Raw genomic sequence first — 22101 nt, 5'->3', positions numbered from 1 at the left:
CAGACAGATATACACAACTACTATAGAATGTCATACAATCAGTTTACAGGTTACTGGTATGAAGAGTGAGAAATATGTACAAAAGGAGAGGGAGAGAGGGGGGGGGGGGGTAGGGGGGTAGGTTAGGTTAGGACTTAGACAGGGGCCATTTTCCAATTGCAGCCTCCTGAAGGTGTATCTTTAGGGCTGTTTTGAAAGAGAGTACTAATGTCACGTCAGGCAAATTGTTTTATATTTTGGACAAACCTTAGAGAATACAGAGACTCCTGATTGGGTCACTTTTATTAAATATTTTTAAAAAATAAATAAAATAAAACCCCATGATCAATAGACATCTTTGGTGTTTCAGCCCATGCAGTTTATTATCAGGTAAAGTCACACAATGAGGCAGAGGAAACAAGCACACCAAGAAAAGCAACCATAGATTTTCAATCAATACACCCCCGCCCCCCCCCCCCCCCGTTTACCTTTTTATACTTTAACTTTTAAAAAAACAAACTCAATTCTCAATTCAACTCCAACTTCTTTGTCACATCACGTGTTTACAAGTAAGGAATAAGGATAGAGATAGAATGAACAAGGAAAACAGGTCAGTTATCACCTCACTTGGACAAGAGCTTATTCCATCATGGTCTACAATTGGCAACACAGTAAAATTTGTTCTACTTTTTTTTTTTTCTACTTTTTTTTCCAATAAATTGTCTATAAAGTTGCAGCTTTTGCACAATGTGTCCTCTTTTCCACAATACTATTCTACAAAACTGAGGTCTGCGTTGAAAAATATAATTTTAAAAAAGGCAAAAAAAATACAATAGCAGCATTCCAAAACTCAAACACAAGATTTGTGGCTCAGTTTCACATTGAAACTTTGGAGTAGGCCTACGTCATGCAAACACATTCTGAGAAAAAATAAATGATGGCATCAATCTCTTTATTTTAAATTGTCTGTGATTATCCCCAACGGTGTACTGTTGTAAGTAGACCAACATAGAAATATTTTCATTGCATCACAAACATAAAAGTACAACTTTCAGGACAGAGAAAAACATCTCTGAATGCAGACATCTACAACTACAGTATTAATAGTTCCATGTATGTCAAATAATTGATTTCAAAATACTACTGTTAGTCTATAAAGCTTTAGATGGTTTACGGCCAAAATACATTTCTGATCTTGTACGATATCATGAACTTTCCAGACCTCTCAGTTCAACAGGGAAAGGTCTGCTTTCTGTCCCTACAATCAAAAATAAGCAGCATTTAGTTTTTATGCTCCACATATCTGGAACAAACTCCCAGAAAACTGCAGGTCTGCTGCCACTCTAATTTCTTTTAAAACACAACTAAAGACCTTTCTGTTTGCTGCTGCCTTTGATTGACTTATTTGTTTTATGCATCCTAATGTCATTTTATAATTGTGTTTCCTTTGCTTGATGTTCTAAATCACCTTGTTGTTGAAATGTGCTATACAAATAAAATTGCCTTGCCTAGTATTACACATGCGAGGATGTTTACATGAATCCCAGTGTGTGCGTCAGTGTTCATGAAAAGATGGTCCCTCTATCGGCATGCTTTTTAGCTTGTGTATCCAAAACATGTCTTAAACAACAAGGAGAGGCTGTCCCACTCTAGTAGCAGTAAAGTTTTCTAAAACTAAATAGGGAGTGGACAGGGAACTGTGGTTGGCTTTGTCTTTATATTGTTTGTTTAGACAACAACCGACAACAACCAGGCCAAATGCTCAAAGACTCTCCCAAACTGTGGAATGACCTCCCTCCCATCAGTCAGGACCAGGTAGACAGACATTTGTAATACAGCAACTCCCTTCATTCACTCAGGTTTTCTGACATTTTCCTTTTTACACATCTGCCATGATGAAGCTTCAGATGATCGGTGCGTTTGAACCGACTGCTACAATAAAGGCATTGATACGGTCTCTTACACATATGGACCTGCCTCTTGTGTGACTTCATCCCCGTTTTCCAGCGAAAAGTTTTATCGCACTCATCGCATTCATATGGACGTTCATCTGAGTGAATTGCGCTGTGTAGGTCCAGTGACCCTTTGACAGAGAACCCGCGATAACAAATGGTACAAACATAGGGCTTTTCCCCTGTGTGTTTTCTTCTCTTGTGTTTGCCAAGGTCTCCTGACTGAGCGAAGCTTGACTCGCACTGGTCACATTTAAAGGGTTTCTCACCCGTGTGGGTCCGTTGGTGGTTGACCAAGTGATATATGCGTTTGAAGTTCTTGCCACAGTCCTTACATTGGTAAGGCCGTTCTCCTGTGTGTTTGCGCATGTGGACCTTCAGAACCGCCAAACTGACTGCTTTTAGTCCACATTCGCTGCACTGATGTGTCTTAAAATGGATCCTCATGTGATATTTCACATTCTCTTTGCTACTGAAGCATTTTCCACACTCAGAACAATTAAATGATTCCTCTGACGGGAAATGTACCTTCTGTCTGTGTTTGGTTAGAGCCTGCTTGTAGCCGAAAGCCTTTCCACATTCGGGGCAGGAAAACGCCTTCTCACCTGTGTGCACGATCATGTGTTTACGTAGAATTGCTGCCTCTGTAAACCTTTTCTTGCACACTTCACATTCAAACTTTTTGATTCCTGTGTGTATAAACATGTGCTTACGGAGCGAACCAACATCTCTGCAGGCCTTGCCGCACTCTTTGCAGGCATGAGGCTTCTCGTTGGTGTGTAAGTACATGTGATTCTTAAGACTTTGGGGGTTTCTCACCGTCTTGCCACACACTTGACAATTCACGCCTACAACGAGGGATACTGGCTTTGTAAAATCTGGATGAGCGAATATTATTTTGGTTTTCCTACCTACACAATGGTGAGGGCCCTGGCCCCAGGACTTCTTGAAACTCCTCCTGCAGTTGGAGCAACGGAGATGTCCCTTGTGCATGTGGACAGCCATGTCATGCCAGCTCCTGCAGTGATTCCTCAGGTTCCTCAGGTAATCAAAACTGCGAGCGCAGACTGGACATGTGTGTTTTTTCTTAGGAGGAGCAGTGAGATGTGCCTTGTTTTTATGAAGACTTAGCTGTCCTGGAGTGTGAAAGGTACAATCACACTGAGGACAACTGTACACTCCCTCCTTTTTGAACTGGAGCTTTGAAGACAGTTGTCTGACTGCATCAGTGTACTCATCAGGATGATGGTACTTTACATGCTGCTGTAGGAAGGCGGGGTCTGTGAAGCCTAAGGTGCAGTATGGACATGGGTGGGAATCTACCGTCATTTGCACAGGCACAGCTAGAGAGAGAAGAGCAGACGATTAATTATGGAAGTAATTAAGTGAAAAGAGGGAGACAAAAGATAAGACTATAAGTCCATGTTTGCAATATTTCTGTGTGTGTGTGTGCGTGTGCATGCGCGCGTGTGTGTGTGTGTGTGTGTGTGTGTGTGTGTGTGTGTGTGTGTGTGTGTGTGTGTGTGTGTGCGTGCGCGTGTGGGGGCCTGGGGGGGATTGTGTTTAACATAATGCTGCCAGTCATCATTTAATGTGGTCATTAAATTAATTATCTAGCTGGATTTTGCGTTGTTTTTGTTTCATTTGTTTACAGTGACACAGTAGTGTCAAGCTGTTAAAGGGGGTGTAAGTGATTCATATTGATATTGCTCAAGTAAGTGTTAAATAGTTGTATGTTCCAATAGTAATAATCACTATAGATATGAGTGTTAAAGGACGATTTCACCACTTTTCAACATATCTTCATATAATAGGTCATGATAAAATGATACCATTTTTTTCTACTTGGTCTGTGTCTCATAGGAGGGCTGTGGACAGTCCACAAACCCGTCTACCAGTGACATCATCGTTAGGCAGGATTTTTTTTTCCAAAAAGATTACAATTTTTTAAATTCCGATTTATATTAGGGGGAGAACAATGGGATCTATTATTGCATTGCACCTTTCCAGGAATACAAATCCTGCAGTTTCTATTAGCTTGGATTCCCCATCGATGATGTCACTGGTAGACGGGTTTCTGAACTGTCTACAGCCCTCCTATGAGACACAGACTGATTAGAAAAAAATTGCATCATTTTATCATGAGCATTAGTGAGGACCTATTATATGAAGATATGTTGAAAAGTCGTCCTTTAAGTAAGAAGGGGTTCCCTGTCTGTCCAGCTCTTTAGTAATAAGAAAATACATTTTCAAGTCTGGATACAAATTTTAACCAAGAGAACTCACACAGGATAAAAAAGTGAAATTTGAGTAGTAATTAAAGTGGTAGATAAAATTGGAATCAGAACACTATAAATTTGAAGCTGATAAATGGGTTCGTTCTGCTGATCGGATTAAATTGGTCTGAAAATGTATTTTCTATTTATTAACCATTTGAACCCTAGCATCCCTATTATGAGGGGGACCATCGGCGAAAATAACCGAATAACCGATATACAAACTCACAACGTGTTGCATTTCCCTTAATGTACAGGGGAAAAAGAGTGACCAAATACAAAGCCAACGCTGGTCAAGTTTACAAAGTAAAGAGGGCTGCTGGAGAAACAAAGAGACCCATGTTATTGAACTAACACCCAACAATATAGCATATATTTTATTTGTCTGTCACTAAATGTTTCGATGAATTGAATACACAGGACCCCAATGGAAACAAGCCATAGTGCTTTCTTGGGTTTAATCCTTTTTAGCATCCCTTTGTATAGAACTGTACTTTCTGTGCTTTTTTTTTGCAAACTGCGAAATAAAGTATTCAATCAATCAATCTATCAAGCAAGCAATGATTACTATAGGAATATAGGGCTGTAACTTTTTACAATATAACTTACAGCACCTTTAAATTGAAATCAGGACTCGAACGAATACTAAATATGAAATAAAAAAAGAATAAAAAAGTTGAGCGGGACCACCCACCAGACTGTCTGCATGTTTATTTGTCCCCAAAATCTCTTCTGCCCGGTTCTCCTCAGTGGCTTTGACCATTACCATGTGCAAGGAACAGCGAAGCCCGTTTTTCACTTTCCCCGAATGCTTATTAGTGTGTTCGCCAGCTCCCGGGTTGCCAAATCCTGTGCGTGCAACAAGCGCCGGTGTTGCCACATCCGTGAAACAAGAGGACCATGACGCACTTTGGGTGCTCATATCCCCCGACGGGTATGGTCTAGTACTATTAATTTACTTTATCCTACTTGTTCCCTGTGGAACATAAGCCATTACTACTACTATGTCAAAGTCAATTTCTGTTTTGAGTGAACTCACTCAGGAGAAGAATGGTATGGTACAAAACATTCACAACCTAGTGAATTTCCCTCATAGACATTTAATTGTCATCACTCATCAGTGACGGACATTACCAAATAAACCACTCAGTGGAGATGACTAAAAAGCCCTCAACAACTTCACTTAAAAAACAATTAACAGTGAGGTGTCTTACGTTCATTGTTCATTGGTGCCTCCTCTTCTTCATAGTCTTCATTTAAACATGGCTCACTTTCTCTCTTAACTTTCTTGGGATGCCTTGAAGACTTTCGTCTGACTGTATCATTGTACTCATCACGGTGATGGTATTTGACATGCTGCTGTAGGAAGGTGGGGTCCTTGAAGGAGACGGTGCAGTACGGACACAGGTGGGAACCTGGAGTAATTTGCACAGGCACAGCTAGAGGGGGAAGATCAGACAATTAATGAGGGAATGTAAAAGACAGTAATAAAAGAGGGAACAAAATATGTGTGGTGTCTTACTTTCATAATTTGTTGATGCCTCGTCTTCCCCGTGGTCCTCATCTAGATGTGGCTCACTTTCTCTCTTAACAAATTCCAATTTACTAGTCTGTATTACAGGAAATAATTCAGATACCTCATGGTCTATTGGCTCCTCTTTGACTTCCTTGAAATTCATCTCACTCTCCTGATTATTGCTCAGCTTAACCCCACTGGGTTGTAGAATAGTCTTTTTAGGGCGCCCAGGTCCTCTCTTTGTAGATTTGGTCATCAACCCATTCTCATTCTTCTGATGAATGCTCAGTTCAACCACACTTTGTTGTACAATATACTTTTTAGGTCTGCCTGGCCCTTTCTTTGCAGATTTGATCATCAGCCCATTACCAATCACTTGATTATTACTCAGTTCTACCCCATGTTGTGCTATAGTCTTTTTAGGGCGGCCAGGTCCTCTCTTTGGAGATTTAATCATCAGCCCATTGCCATCATCCTGATTATTGCTCAATTCAACCCCCTTAAGTTGTACACTAGTCTTCTTAGGACGGCCTGGTCCTCTCTTTGTAGATTTGATCATCATCCCATTCCCATCTTCCTGATTATTGCTTGGTTCCACCCCACTATGTAAAACAGCCTTTTTAGGGCGGCCAGGTCGTCTCTTTGTAGAGTTGACCATCTTGTTGTGGGATGTCACTACTCTGCTTGTGTAGTTGTTTTAGGAATTTAGGATATCCTCCTGACCTCTGTCAGATTGTGTTCGCACTGCAGGCGTCTCCTTTGGGGTGACTCATTCTTCAAATGTACATCATTTCATGGTTCTGCTTCTACAAACAAGACAAGAAATCAATCATGAGTGGATTAAAGTTTGTCAACACTTGGGCTATTTAACACAGTGGTTCTCAACGTTTTTCATGTCAAGGACATCTGAAAAGATTGAGCCAGGGACCACCATAAAAGATGCATTGTTCTTAAAACGCATCTAGATTTTTTTTTAAATCATAAGCTATGTTATAGAGTTAATGTTGTTAAACTGATTTTGATGCTACATTATTAACTCATTTAGCTGGGGACCCCAGAGACCCCACTTTGAGATCAAATAATAGTGAATAATGGTGGAGAATAATAATTTGCTGAAGAGACTCAACACTTTATCGTGCTTCGTGTGATGATAGGAGTTTAACATTGGCATTGCTAATTCCAGCGTCAGTTCAATTGTATTACCAGTGGTGTAAAGTAACTAAGTACATTTACTCAAGTACTGTACTGAAGTACAATTTTGAGGTATATTTTTGCTTTACTAGAGTATTTCCAATTTTCAGTACTTTTACTTCTCAGGGGCAAATATTATACTTATACTCCACTACAATTAATTGAAAACTTTAGTTACTAGTTACTTTGTAGATTTTGATTATTAAAAAACGTACATTATACGCTTCAACCCCATACATTTCGGCCACTTGAAAATAGCAGATCTACAAGCTCACAATATGCGAGGCATTGTGAATTTGAAAACTTGTGAAATGGGACAGTCTACTGTAGAATGTACCATTTCACAAGTTTTAAAATGTATGTAGAATTTCTACATTATGAGCACTTATACTTTTGGTACTTAAGTACATTATGATGATACCAATACTTTTGTACTTTTACTCAAGTACATTTTGAATTCCGGACTTGTACTTGTAACAGAGTATTTCTACATTGCAGCAGTATTGATACTTTTACTTCAGTAAAACATGCGAGTAGCCTACCTCTTCCACCACTGCAGGCTACATAGTATAGCTTAGCTTTTCGCATGTGCATCTGCAGTGATAACTTTACCTGACCCGCGACTAAATAGCTCCGCCTGCCTGGAGTGTTGTTGTGTGGACCCGTCTGTGTGCAGTCATTATAACTCTATGTGTGCAGTGTCCCGTTTACCAACCATTATTTCATCATGCAAAGCTTAAAACAAAGTTAAAGTGTTTCTTACCGAGCGATAGGGCGGACAAATCTCGCGCCAGTGGAAAATAACTGGTTTCCACGTCTGAAAGCCCACCCACTATGTATTCGGTCATTTGCACTTTCACATCGATACATACACGCAGCGTTTCCGTATCCGCTCTAGACCGGATCAGCAAGGTTCAAGGGTGTCGTCAAGTGAGACGGAGGGTGCGTTCGAAAATACAGCACTGAGCGGCAGTGAGCGCACTGGTCAATACAAACTAATAGGCGAGTGTGCTCCGGTGCGTAATTTCCGAACGCACCCCTACTAATGTCACGTCAGGCAAATCGTTTTATATTTGGACATACCTTACAGAATACAGAGACTCCAGATTGGGTCACTTTTTATTAAATGATAAAAAATAAAAAAAAGATCAATAGACATCTTTGAGGTAGAGGAAACAAGCACACCAAGAAAAGCAAACATAGATTTTCAATCAATATAACCCCCTTACCTTTTTATAATTTAACTTTTATAAAAACAAACTCAATTCTCAATTCAACTCCAACTTCTTTGTCACATCACGTGTTTACAAGTAAGGAATAAGGATAGAGATAGAATGAACAAGGAAAACAGGTCAGTTATCACCTCACTTGGACAAGAGCTTATTCCATCATGGTCTACAATTGGCAACACAGTAAAATTAGTTCTACTTTCTTTTTTTCCCCCTACTTTTTTTCCAATAAATTATCCATTGCAGCTTTTGCACAATGTATCCTCTTTTCCACAATACTATTCTACAAAACTGAGGTCTGCGTTGAATTTTTTTTTTAAAGAAAAGGCAAAAAAGATTAGAATAGCAGCATTCCAAAACTCAAACACAAGATTTGTGGCTCAGTTTCACATTGAAACTTTGGAGTAGGCCTACGTCATGCAAACACATTTTGAGAAAAAATAAATGATGGCATCAATCTCTTTATTTTAAATTGTCTGTGATTATCCCCAACGGTGTACTGTTGTAAGTAGACTAACATAGAAATATTTTCATTGCATCACAAACATAATAAAAGTACAACTTTGAGGACAGAAAAAAACATCTCTGAATGCAGACATCTACAACTACAGTATTAATAGTTCCATGTATGTCAAATAATTGATTTCAAAATACTACTGTTAGTCTATAAAGCTTTAGATGGTTTAGGGCCAAAATACATTTCTGATCTTGTACGATATCATGAACTTTCCAGACCTCTCAGTTCATCTGGGAAAGGTCTGCTTTCTGTCCCTACAATCAAAAATAAGCAACATTTAGTTTTTATGCTCCACATATCTGGAACAAACTCCCAGAAAACTGCAGGTCTGCTGCCACTCTTATTTCTTTTACAACACAACTAAAGACCTTTCTGTTTGCTGCTGCCTTTGATTGAGTTATTTGTTTTATGCATCCTAATGTCATTTTATAATTGTGTTTCCTTTGCTTGATGTTCTAAATCAGTGGTTTTCAACCAGTGGTCCTTGAGGGAGTACCAGGGGGTCCCCAGCGAAATTAGTTAACATAGCGTCACAATCATTTTTAACCACTTAGCTTTGGCTATTCAAAAATAGCAGATATACAAGCTCATAGCGCGGCACCGATTTTTTAAAAACCTTGAAAAAGTGTGCATATCTTTGAATATATATATTTTTTAAAGCGAAAATTAACTGATATCTTTGCTGCTGGGGGTCCCTGGCATAAAACATTTTCAAAAAGGTTGAAAACCACTGTTCTAAATCACCTTGTTGAAATGTGCTATACAAATAAAATTGGCTTGCCTAGTATTACACATGCGAGGATGTTTACATGAATCCCAGTGTGCGTGACGCACACACAGTGTTCATGAAAAAATGGTCCCTCTATCGGCATGCTTTTTAGCTTGTGTATCCAAAACATGTCTTAAACAACAAGGAGAGGCTGTCCCACTCTAGTAGCAGTAAAGTTTTCTAAAACTAAATAGGGAGTGGACAGGGAACTGTGGTTGGCTTTGTCTTCATATTGTTTGTTAAGAAATCAAACAGCTGCGTCCCAACTAAATTCACCTTTTTGCATCCATCCACGTTAGTGTCCATTTGGTACAGTTGGAATATATAAATTATATATTTTTTAAACACATCCAGGGGTTGACACGAAGGTCTCAGAGGCACTTGCTCATTTGGGCAACTACAGGTTATGCTCTACTTACCCCAAGGTCATGCCTATTTACGAAAAGTAAATGCACTTGCCCGTCGGGCAACCTGAAGGCAAACTCTCCACATTATATTTACTTGCCACGGGCACTCGGGCAACCGTTGTGTCAACCCCTGAAACCCTTTTTCATGGCACTGGCTAACAGAGGTCCTCTATTCCACCCCTTCCGACAACAACCAGGCCAAATTCTCAAAGACTCTCCCTCCCAGCTCCCAAACTGTGGAATGACCTCCCTCCCATCAGTCAGGACTAGGTAGACAGACATTTGTAATACAGCAACTCCCTTCATTCACTCAGGTTTTCCTTTTTACACATCTGCCATGATGAAGCTTCAGATGATTAGTGTGTTTGAACCGATGGCCACAATAAAGGCTGATGCGGTCTCTTACACACACATATGGACCTCCCTCTTGTGTCTCCTCAGCCCCGTTTTCCAGCCAAAGGCTTTCCCGCACTCATCGCATTCATATGGACGTTCATCTGAGTGAGTTGCGATGTGTACGTTCAGTGACCCTTTGACAGAGAACCCACGATAACAAATGGTACAAACATAGGGCTTTTCCCCTGTGTGTTTTCTTCTCTTGTGTGTGGTAAGGTCTCCTGACTGAGCGAAGCTTGACACGCACTGGTCGCATTTAAAGGGTTTCTCACCTGTGTGGGTCCGCTGGTGGTTGACCAAGTGATATATGCGTTTGAAGTTCTTGCCACAGTCCTTACATTGGTAAGGCCGTTCTCCTGTGTGTTTGCGCATGTGGACCTTCAGAACCCCCAAACTGACTACTTTTAGTCCACATTCGCTGCACTGATGTGTCTTAAAATGGATCCTCATGTGATTCTTCACATTCTCTTTGCTACTGAAGCATTTTCCACACTCAGAACAATTAAATGATTCCCCTGATGGGAAATGTATCTTCCGTCTGTGTTTGGTTAGAGACTGCTTGAGGCCGAAAGCCTTTCCACATTCGGGGCAGGAAAACGCCTTCTCACCTGTGTGCACGATCATGTGTTTACGTAGAATTGCTGCCTCTGTAAACCTTTTCTTACACACTTCACATCCATACTTTTTGATCCCTGTGTGTATAAACATGTGCTTACGGAGCGAACCAGCATCTCTCCAGGCCTTGCCGCACTCTTTGCAGGCATGAGGCTTCTCGTTGGTGTGCAGGAGCATGTGATCCTTAAGACTGTAGGGGTCTCCCACCATCTTGCCACACACTTGACAATTCACGCCTACAACGAGGGATACTGGCTTTGTAAAATCAGGATGAGCGAATATTATTTTGGTTTTCCTACCTACACAATGGTGAGGGCCCTGGCCCCAGGACTTCTTGAAACTCCTCCTGCAGTTGGAGCAACGGAGATGTCCCTTGTGCATGTGGACAGCCATGTCATGCCAGCTCCTGCAGTGATTCCTCAGGTTCCTCAGGTAATCAAAACTGCGAGCACAGACTGGACATGTGTGTTTTTTCTTAGGAGGAGCAGTGAGATGTGCCTTGTTTTTATGAAGACTTAGCTGCCCAGGAGTGTGAAAGGTACAATCACACTGAGGACAACTGTACACGCCCTCCTTTTTGAACTGGAGCTTTGAAGACAGTTGTCTGACTGCATCAGTGTACTCATCAGGGTGATGGTACTTTACATGCTGCTGTAGGAAGGTGGGGTCTGTGAAGCCAACGCTGCAGTATGGACATGGGTGGGAATCTGCCGTCATTTGCCCAGGCACAGCTAGAGAGAGAAGAGCAGACAATTAATTATGGACCTCAGTCCATAATTAATGGACCTCAATGGAAACAAGGCCGCAAGGACTTTTTTGGACAGACCTTTTAGACAAAGTGTTTTAACTGTACTCATGCTGTTTTTACATTTCTGCCTAAATAAAATATTCAATCAATCAATCAAATGGAATGTAAAAGACAGTACTTAAGTGAAAAAGGGTTGACAACTATATGTCCATGTTTGCACGATTTCTATGTTTGTGTGTGTGGGAGTGTTCAGTCAGAAGGGTTTCCCTGTCTGTCCAGCTCTTTAGTAATAAGAAAATACATTTTCAAGTCTGGATACAAATGTTATCTAATCAGGAGAGAGAACTCATACAGGATACAGGATAAACAAGTGAAATTTGAGTAGTAATTAAAGTGAGACTATACAATTAGTTGATAAATGTGTTAGCTCTGCTAATCGGATTAAATTGATGACCCGTCTGAAAATGTATTTTCTATTTATTAACCATTTGAACCCTAGCATCCCCATTATGAGGGGAACAATCGGCGAAAATAACCGATATACAATCTCACAACATGTTGCATTTCCCTTAATGTACAGGGAAAAAAAGAGTGACCAAATACAGAGCCAACCCTGGTCAAGTTTACAAAGTAAAGAGGGCTTAGGTGGTTAAACAGATGGAGAGACGGGGAGACCCATGTTACTGAACTAACACTCTACAATATAGCAATGATTACTATAGGAATGTAGAGCTGTACCCTTTTACAATATAACTTACAAACACATTTAAATTAAAATCAGGACTCGAACGAATACTAAATAATAATTTATAAATATTCAAAACGTTGATCGGGACCACCCTAAAGAAACTTGTCAAGCTCTACTTGCTCAATCCCCTGGCCTATACTATTAATTTACTTAATCCTACTTCCCTGTGGAACATAAGCCTTTACTACTACTATGTCAATTTCTGTTTTGAGTTAACTCACTCAGGAGAAAACTCACTCAGGAGAACAATTGTATTGTGCAAAACATTCACAACATAGTGAATTTCACTCATGGACATTTTTAGCATTTAGTTACTTAGCTTCAAATTAACTATCTATAGTGTCATGTTATGTGTCGTCAGTGACGGACATTATCAAATAAACCACTCTGTGGAGATGACTAAAAAGCCCTCAACAACTTCACTTATCAAACAATTAACAGTGAGGTGTCTTACGTTCATTGTTCATTGGTGCCTCCTCTTCTTCATAGTCTTCATTTAAACATGGCTGACTTTCTCTCTTAAATTCCTTGGGATGCCTTGAAGACTTTCGTCTGACTGTATCATTGTACTCATCACGGTGATGGTATTTGACATGCTGCTGTAGGAAGGTGGGGTCCTTGAAGGAAACTGCGCAGTACGGACACAGGTGGGAACCTGGAGTAATTTGCACAGGCACAGCTAGAGGGGGAAGATCAGACAATTAATGAGGGAATGTAAAAGACAGTAATAAAAGAGGGAACAAAATATGTGTGGTGTCTTACTTTCATTGTTTGTTGATGCCTCGTCTTCCACGTGGTCCTCATCTAAATGTGGCTCACATTCTCTCTTAACTTCCAATTTCCTAGTCTGTATTACAGGAAATAATTCAGATACCTCATGGTCTATTGCCTCCTCCTTGACTTGCTTGAAATGAATCCTATTCTCCTGATTCTTTTTAGGGCGGCCAGGTCCTCTTTTTGTAGATTTGATCATCAACCCATTCTCATTATCCTGATTATTGCTCAGTTCAACCACACTTTGTTGTACAATAGACTTTTTAGGTCTCCCAGGCCCTTTCTTTGCAGATTTGGTCATCAGTCCATTACCAATCTCTTGATTATTGCTCCTTTCAACCCCATGTTGTGCTATAGTCTTTTTAGGGCGGCCAGGTCCTCGTTTTGGAGATTTAATCATCATCCCATTCCCCTCCTCCTGATTATTGCTCAATTCAACCCCACTATGTTGTACTATAGTCTTCTTAGGGCGGCCAGGTCCTCTCTTTGTAGATTTGATCACCAGCCCATTCCCATCCTCCTGATTATTGCTTCGTTCCACCCCACTAAGTAGAACTGTCTTTTTAGGGTGGCCATGTCCACTCTTTGGAGATTTAATCATCCCATTCCCATCATCCTGATTTTTGCTCAATTCAACACCCTTAAGTTGTACACTAGTCTTTTTAGGTCGCCCTGGTCCTCTCTTTGTAGATTTTAAGATCAGCCCATTCCCATCCTCCTGATTATTGCTTGGTTCCACCCCACTATGTAGAACAACCTTTTTAGGGCGGCCAGGTCCTCTCTTTGTAGAGTTGACCATCTTGTTGTGGGATGTGCAGTTGTTTTAGGAATTTAGGATATCCCCCTGACCTCTGTCAGGTTGTGTTCTTTTTAACCAGATTAAATATTCCCTTCCGTATGTTCGCACTGCAGGTGTCTCCTTTGGGGTGACTGATTCTTCAAATGTACATCATTTCATGGTTCTACAGACAAGACAAGAAATCATGAGTGGATTAAAGTTAGCTAACACTCAGGCTCTTTAACAGTGGTTCTCAAAGTTTTTCATGTCAAGGACACCAACATTAATATGTATTTGGACGTAGACCCCCATCTGAAAAGATGTTGTGCCAGGGACCACCATATCAGATGCATTGCTAAGTTTAGAAAATATTCCAAGTTCTTAAAAAACAATATCTAGATTTTTTTTTAATAGACAAAAATAGTTTGTATATTATATTTAGAGTTAATGTGGTCAAACTGATTTTGATGCTATATTATTAACTCATTTAGCTGGGGACCCCTGGGAGGCCCCGGTCCGGACCCCAGTTTAAGAACCACTGATCTAACAGGTCAGTAGCTCCATAAAGAACCTCTCACTCCGCTATACAGCTCCGAGATGAGGCTCTATGTGGTTCTCATCCGGGATCGGTCGAACGTCCGCCAAGGCTCCGCTGTTTACCCTTTTGTATACATCGTATCCCAAAACTAATGGTAGATTCCAAACCTCACGGATGTTTAAGGTTTGGACCGGAGCATAATATTTTAGGTCTGGAGCGAAACTACCCGTTTAAATCGCTTATTTAGTCAGCCTGTGGCCATGTTTCCCATTCAACCCGGAAAACCCCCCTACGTCCGCTGCCAGTACTGCTCCTGGTTTGGCTACAATGGGAAACATGGCCACCGGCGGACTAAATAAGCGATTTAAACGGGTAGTTTCGCTCCAGACCTAAAATATTATGCACCGGTCCAAACCTTAAACATCCGTGAGGTTTGGAATCTACCATTAGTTTTGGGATACGATGTATACAAAAGGGTAAACAGCGGAGCTTGGCGGACGTTCGACCGATCCCGCGTGAGAACCACATAGAACCTCATCTCGGAGCTGTATAGCGGAGTGAGAGGTTCTTTATGGAGCTAACAGGTCAGCTCCCTGTGTAACACTTCAACATCAAATAATGGTGAATAATGGTCAAGTGGTGAATAATAATTTGCTGAAGAGCCTCAACACGTTATCGTGCTTCATGTGATGATAGGAGTTTAACGTTGGCATTGCTAATGCAGAATCAGTTGTATGTATTACGTTTTGCATACAAACAAGCTATATAGCTTAGCTTTTAGCATGTGCATCTGCAGTGATAACTTTACCTGACCCGCGTCTAAATAGCTCCGCCGGGCTGGAGTGTTGTTGTGTGGACCTGTGTGCAGTCATTATAACTATGTTTGCACTGTCCTGTTTACCAACCATTATTTCATCATGCAAACCTTTTATGAATCAAGTCAAAGTGTTGCTTACCGAGAGACAGAGCGGACAAACCTCGCGCCAGTGGAAATTTGGAAAAATACTGGTTTGGTTTCTAGTTTCTACTCTGAAAGCCCGCCCACTCAGTGTATATCCGGTCGTTTGCACCACATCAGTACATACACGTAGCGTTTCCGTATCCGTTCTAGACCGGATCCTACGTCAGAATCAGATTTAATAGGTAGTTTTATATTTTTGACTAACCTGACAGAGACTCCAGATTGCGTCACTTTTTATTGAGTAAATATATATTGATTGATTGATTTAAAACTTTATTTATAAGTTTGCAGAAAAAAAGCAAATTACAGAAAGTACAGTTAAAATACAGTTAAAATACAAGATCAGATAGGATTAAAAAGACCATGAAAGCCTGGCTTGTATCAAATGGGGTCCTTTTGTACTCAATACATAGTCACATTAAATGACAGGCAGATATACACTACTATGCAGAACATCATATAAAAAGTTTAGAATTAGAATGGACCCCTTAATAGCTGAGAGAGACCCCCCACTAACCTTTTCGTAGACTTGTTTGACAACACTATCATCAGTGTTGTATTCATGTTAATGTGTATTTTCAGACAATCAACCACTTAAACCCTCAATGCTTAAAAAAAACTTGTAGCCTACTTGATCTGCTTTTTTCCCCCTATACACCAAACCTCTTTGCCATAAATGGCCTATCAACAAGCTCACAACGCCTCACAGCGCAAGCCGTTGTGAGCTTGTAGATCTGCTATATTCGGTTAATGATCCCCTGAGAAAAGGAATTCTAGGGTTCAAGTGGCTAATGTAAAAAAGAAAAGTTCTTATCACACAAACATTTGGTGGCCTTCTTGTAGTAACTCTGAAGACCCCCTAGGGGTCCCAGACCCCCTGTTGAAGACCCCTGAGGTAGAGGAAGCAGGCACATGAAGAAAAGCAACTAGGTTTTCAATGGAGAGATCAATATGACTTTTTTATACTTAAACTTTTAAAATCAAACATTCTCACTTCAACTCCAAGTCATTTGTCACATCACATGTTTACAAGTAAGGATAGAGATGGAAAGAACAAAGAAAACAGGACAGTTAACACCTCACTTGTACTGCACAAGCTTACATTCCATCATGTCTAAAACTGGCTACACAGCATATTAGTTCTACTTGTGTCTTTTTCCAACAAAGAGACCAATACAATACTGAAGAAATGTCCACACTCTGAACAATTAAACGATTTGTCTGATGGGAAATGTATCTTCTGTCTGTGTTTGGTTAGAGCCTGCTTGTAGCCGAAAGCCTTTCCACATTCGGGGCAGGAATACGGCTTCTCACCTGTGTGCACGATCATGTAGATACGTAGACCTTCTCCCTTTGCAAATATTTTCTTGCACACTTTACACTCAAAACAGTTTGACCCCTGTGTGTATGAACATGTGCTTACGGAGCGGCATGAGCGAATATTATTTTGGTTATTCAACCTACACAATGGTGAGGGCCCTGGCCCCAGGACTTCTTGAAACTCCTCCTGCAGTTGGAGCAACGGAGATGTCCCTTGTGCATGTGGACAGCCATATCATGCCAGCTCCGGCAGTGATTCCTCGGGTTTCTCAGGTAATCAAAACTGCGAGCACAGACTGGACATGTGTGTTTTTTTTTGGGAGGAGCAGTGAGATGTGCCTTGTTTTTATGATGAGCTAGCTGTGCATTAGAGTGAGAAAGGTACAATCACACTGAGGACAACTGTACATGGTTTCATTTGGAACTGGAGCTTTGAAGACAGTTGTCTGACTGCATCAGTGTACTCATCAGGATGATGGTACTTTACATGCTGCTGTAGGAAGGTGGGGTCTGTGAAGCATAAGGTGCAGTATGGACATGGGTGGGAATCTGCCATCATTTGCACAGGCACAGCTAGAGAGAGAAGAGCAGACAATTAATCAGACAATGTAAAAGACAGTAATAAAGGAAAAATAGGGAGACAAGAAAAAGTACAGGTCCATGTTTGCATTATTTCTGTTAGTCGGGGGCAGCGCATTTATTGTGTAAAGAGAGAGAGAGAGAGAGAGAAAGAGAGAGAGAATGCAGTGAGTCTGTAGGGTATTTATTAATAATGTGGTCATTAAATGAAGTATCTCTAGCTTATTATTCCATGCTTGGATTGGTTCTGATGATTTTAGAATGATCACAGTGACTTTAGTACAAAGCTGTTGAACTAAAAGGATTCGGATCAGCAAATGCTAAATATTAAATGACTCTGTGGTATTGGAGACAAAATAATGATGACCGGGACAGTCCTAGTGAAAAAGATAAACCTGTGCTTGCTCAACCTAGTTAATTTCACTCATGAATATTTATTTGGCATTCAGTTATTCTTTGAACAGCATAACTTCTATAGTGTCATGTCATCAGTGATGGACATTATCAAGTAAACCACTCAGTGGAAAGGACTAAAACGTCCTCAACAACTTTACTAATCAAACTATTAACAGTGAGGTGTCTTACGTTCATTGTTCATTGGCGCATTCTCTTCTTCATGGTCTTCATTTAAACATGACTCACTTTCTCTCTTAACTTTCTTGGGGTGCCTTGAAGACTTTCGTCTGACTGTATCATTGTACTCATCACGGTGATGGTATTTGACATGCTGCTGTAGGAAGGTGGGGTCCTTGAAGGAGACGGCGCAGTACGGACACAGGTGGGAACATGGAGTCATTTGCACAGGCACAGCTAGAGGGGGAAGATCAGACAATTAATGAGGGAATGTAAAAGACAGTAATAAAAGGGAGAATAAAAATGGTGTGGTAATCTTACTTTCATTGTTTGCTGATGCTTCCTCTTCCCCGTGGTCCTCATCTAAATGTGTCTCGCATTCTCTGTTAACAAATTCCAATTTCCTAGTCTGTATTGCAGGAAATAATTTAGATAACTCATGGTCTATAGGCTCCTCTTTGTCCTGCTTGAAATGAATCCCATTCTCCTGATTATTGCTCAATTCAGGCCCCCTGTGTTGTACAATAGGTCGTACAACACTTGTACAATTTTTAGGTCGCCCTGGTCCTCTCTTTGTAGGTTTTATGATCATCCCATTCCCATCCTCCTGATTATTGCTTGGTTCCACCCCACTGCGTAGAATAGCCTTTTTAGGGCGGCCAGGTCCTCTCTTTGTAGATTTGATCATCAACCCATTCTGATTGTCCTGATGAATGCTCAGTTCAACCACACTTTGTTGAACAATATACTTTTTAGGTCTCCCAGGTCTTTTCTTTATAGACTTTTTAGGTCTCCCAGGTCCTTTCTTTATAGATTTGATCATCAGCCCATTACCAATCACTTGATTATTACTCAGTTCAACCCCTTGTTGTGCTATAGTCTTTTTAGGGCGACCAGGTCCTCTCTTTGGAGATTTAATTATCAGCCCATACCCATCCTCCTGATTATTGCTCAATTCAAATCCACTATGTTGTACAATAGTCTTCTTAGGGCGCCCAGGTCCTCTCTTTCTAGATGTGATCATCAGCCCATTCCAATTTTCCTTATTGCTTAGTTCAACCACACGTTGTTGTACAATAGTCTTTTTAGGGCGGCCAGGTCCTCTCTTACTAATTTTGATCATCAGCCCATCCCCAGTATCTTGATTGCTCAATTCAGGCCCCTTGTATTGTACAATAGGTCGTACAACACTTGTACATTTTTTAGGTCGCCCTGGTCCTCTCTTTGTAGGTTTTATGATCAGCCCATCCTCCTGATTATTGCTCAATTCAAATCCACTATGTTGGTCAATAGTCTTCTTGGGGCGCCCAGGTCTTCTCTTTCTAGATGTGATCATCAGCCCATTCCCATTTTCCTTATTGCTTAGTTCAACCACACGTTGTTGTACAAAAGTCTTTTTAGGGCAGCCAGGTCCTCTCTTACTAATTTTGATCATCAGCCCATCCCCAGCATCCCGACTATTGCTCAATTCAGGCCCCCTGTATTGTACAATAGGTCGTACAACACTTGTACAATTTTTAGGTCGCCCTGGTCCTCTCTTAGTAAGTTTTATGATCAGCCCATTCCCATCCTCCTGATTATTGCTTGGTTCCACCCCACTATGAAGAACAGCCTTTTTAGGACGGCCAGGTCCTCTCTTTGTAGATTTCACCATCTTGTTGTGGGATGTCACTACTCTGCTTGTGAAATTGATTTAGGATATCTCCTCCTGACCTCTGTCAGGTTGTGTTGTTGTTGTTAACCAGGTTCATCTCCCTTCCATAGTATTTTCCCCAGGTGTCTCTTTGGGGTGACTGATTCTTTGAATATCAGTTCAGTTCCTACAAACAAGAAAAGACATCACGATGAGTGGATTAAAGTTCAGTGATGGAATTAAGAAGTATTCACATGTTTTACTTAAATAAAAGTATCAATACTGCCATGTAGATATACTCTGTTAAGTAAAATGCCAGTATTTAAAATACTCGAGTAAAAGTGCAAAAGTATTGGCATCAAAATATACTTAAAAGTACTGTGCAGAATGTCCCATTTTACAAGTTCGAAATGTATAAGAATCTGTTTAAAATAGCAGATCTACAAGCTCGCAAAGCATCGCAACGCATTGTGAGCTTGTAGATCTGCTACTTTCAAATGGCCAAAACATAGGGCTGAAGTGGGTAATGTATGTTTTCATAAAAATCTACAAAGCAACTAGTAACTAAAGTTTTCAAATAATTGAAATGGAGTAAAAGTTCAAAATGTTCCCCTGAGATATAATGGGGTAGAAGTAAAAGTATTGAAAATTGGAAATACTGAAGAAAGTAAAAAAAAATACCTCAAAATTGTACTGAAGTACAGTCCTTGAGTAAATGTACTTAGCCCACTCAAGGACTTTAGGTTACCTTTATACCACTGTTAAAGTTTGCGAACACTACTTCTGGGTGAACAATAGTCATGGTTCACATGCTCATAACGCTCATGTTTCAGGGCTAGGGAAACAGGTCAGCTCACACTTGAGTCGCTGCCTACATCCCATAATGGACTGGTGATTAATAATTGGCTTATGAGCCTCTACACATGCTTCATGACATGTGAATTCAACGATAGCATTTAATTCAAATCCCGTTAGTTGAATTCAGTTTTGCGTAAAAACAGGCGACGTAGCTTAGCTTTTAGCTATTCAGTGAAAGTTGCCATGTTCGCTTATTATAAGCGACGTTGGGCTTGTTTTTCTGGTATTAAAGTTGCTAGTTGCAGGTTGCGTTTTGGGCTTGTTGTTTCTAAAAGTGTAGTAACACTTTGGGCTTGTTTCCTAATGTTGTTTAAAACAGTGGTTCCCAAACATTTTCGTAAGCCCCAAATTAACACATATTTAAAAGAAAAGCTCAAATAGCCAATATATTATGTTTAAAGGGCTTGTTTTCATAGACCTGATTGCTTGTTTCTCTCACAACATCTGGTAACACTGTATCCTGTACATCTGTCTGCAGAGTTGTAACGTGTTACTCCTGCCCTGCGTCTACATAAGCATGATAGTCGAAGTGTTTTTGTCAGTGTCGACCTACGTGCAGTGTCCTGTTAATTTCATTGTCTATCATTCATAGGTTTATTGAACAAAGTGTATCTTCTTACCAGATTGTGTGGAAAGACTGCCAGCCGATGAGCCGAATGAACGCGCGCCTGTACGATCGGGTAAGAGCCCGCCTACTGTATCCGGTCATTTGCACACAATACTTACGCACAGCCTCCGTATCCGCTCAAGACCCAGACAGGATCAGCAATCAGCCAAGTCAATTGACCCCAGTCCAGCAGCGAAAACATTGGAACAGACTGAACTACTCCTTGCTGCAGAGCTTTTAAAAAAAAAAGGTCCTCGTGTTTGCCGTGTAGAGTAGGGCAATGGTTCTCAAAGTGGGGTTCGGGGACCTCCAGGGGCCCTTGAGGGGGTTCCATGGGGTCCCCAGCAAAATGAGTTAATTTAGCATCAAAATAATTTAAAGCCTCACTATGTAACTTTTTTTAATGCATAAAATGTTTGTCCAATCTGTACGGTAGAGTAAGTTAATACAATATAACTTATACAATTGGGGTGGTTGCATATATTCAAACCCATTTAGAGAGCAGAGTTCTGTCAAGCTTTGATCTCGCCGTAAAGCGGGCTGCTATGGGAAACATTGAAACTTCCTCATCGAGGAGTCTATGGGAGTCTATGCTAGTGTTGTCACTCTTACTAGATCACGCTGCTTCTATTGAGACATTTAGATTGTGTCAAAGGTCATGTCTCACCTAGACACGATTTTTGACCTGGTGGTCAAGATTCAATTTATCCCCCGAGCAAGCAGACGTGCTCTATTAGCTCAATGGTACAAATTTCAGCACTTGCGCAGGATACCAGGTTCAAATCCGGGGTAGAAGAGGAAAGTTACATAGTGCTTACAAGCTCACAAAGAATCGCAACGTGACTCTGTGTGAGCTTGTAGATCGGCTATTTCCAAAAAAATCATTTTAACATCAAAAGTCTTGTATTGGGTCCCTGGCACAAAATATTTTCTGATGGGGGTCTGCGGCCAAATACAAATGAATTTGGGGGTCCCGTCCTTGACATGCAAAAGTTTGAGAACCATTGGTGTTGTGTAGTTAACTTGAAAAGCACTCGAAGTCTCCATCTGTCCGCGGTGAGCAGAGTTTAAACGGATGGAACAATGGGTGTGGAAATATCGATCCGCTTGTTTGGGATGCAACAGGCTATACATTAT

At 40.7% G+C, this 22101-nt stretch overlaps 1 protein-coding gene across 5 annotated transcripts; it reads right to left on the bottom strand.

The window, feature by feature from the left end:
• Window positions 1-492: 492 nt before the first annotated feature.
• LOC311042234 (uncharacterized protein) lies at window positions 493-19520 on the bottom strand (the record flags this gene model as incomplete). Of its 5 annotated transcripts, none has more annotated exons than XM_084052850.1 (4): window positions 493-3274; window positions 5422-5646; window positions 13106-14079; window positions 15390-15473. In XM_084052850.1, 3 exons carry the CDS (start codon window positions 13914-13916, stop codon window positions 1827-1829), a joined length of 2484 nt encoding a protein of 827 aa, XP_083908976.1. In that variant the 3' UTR covers window positions 493-1826. The 5 variants fall into 5 exon arrangements, 4 of the variants coding, with proteins under 4 accessions (XP_083908976.1, XP_083908978.1, XP_083908975.1 ...); XM_084052852.1 differs by lacking the exons at window positions 13106-14079; window positions 15390-15473 and adding exons at window positions 5730-6529; window positions 7678-7699; XM_084052849.1 differs by lacking the exons at window positions 493-3274; window positions 5422-5646; window positions 13106-14079; window positions 15390-15473 and adding exons at window positions 8016-11578; window positions 12798-13022; window positions 18188-19520.
• Between the last annotated feature and the right edge of the window lie 2581 nt (window positions 19521-22101).

Source organism: Gymnoscopelus microlampas (assembly GCF_963454915.1).
Source record: "Gymnoscopelus microlampas genome assembly, chromosome: 3".
In the NCBI taxonomy this organism is placed as follows: Eukaryota; Metazoa; Chordata; class Actinopteri; order Myctophiformes; family Myctophidae; genus Gymnoscopelus; species Gymnoscopelus microlampas.
Note: the sequence above shows the minus strand (reverse complement) of the source record. Positions and strands in the feature narration are given on the sequence as shown.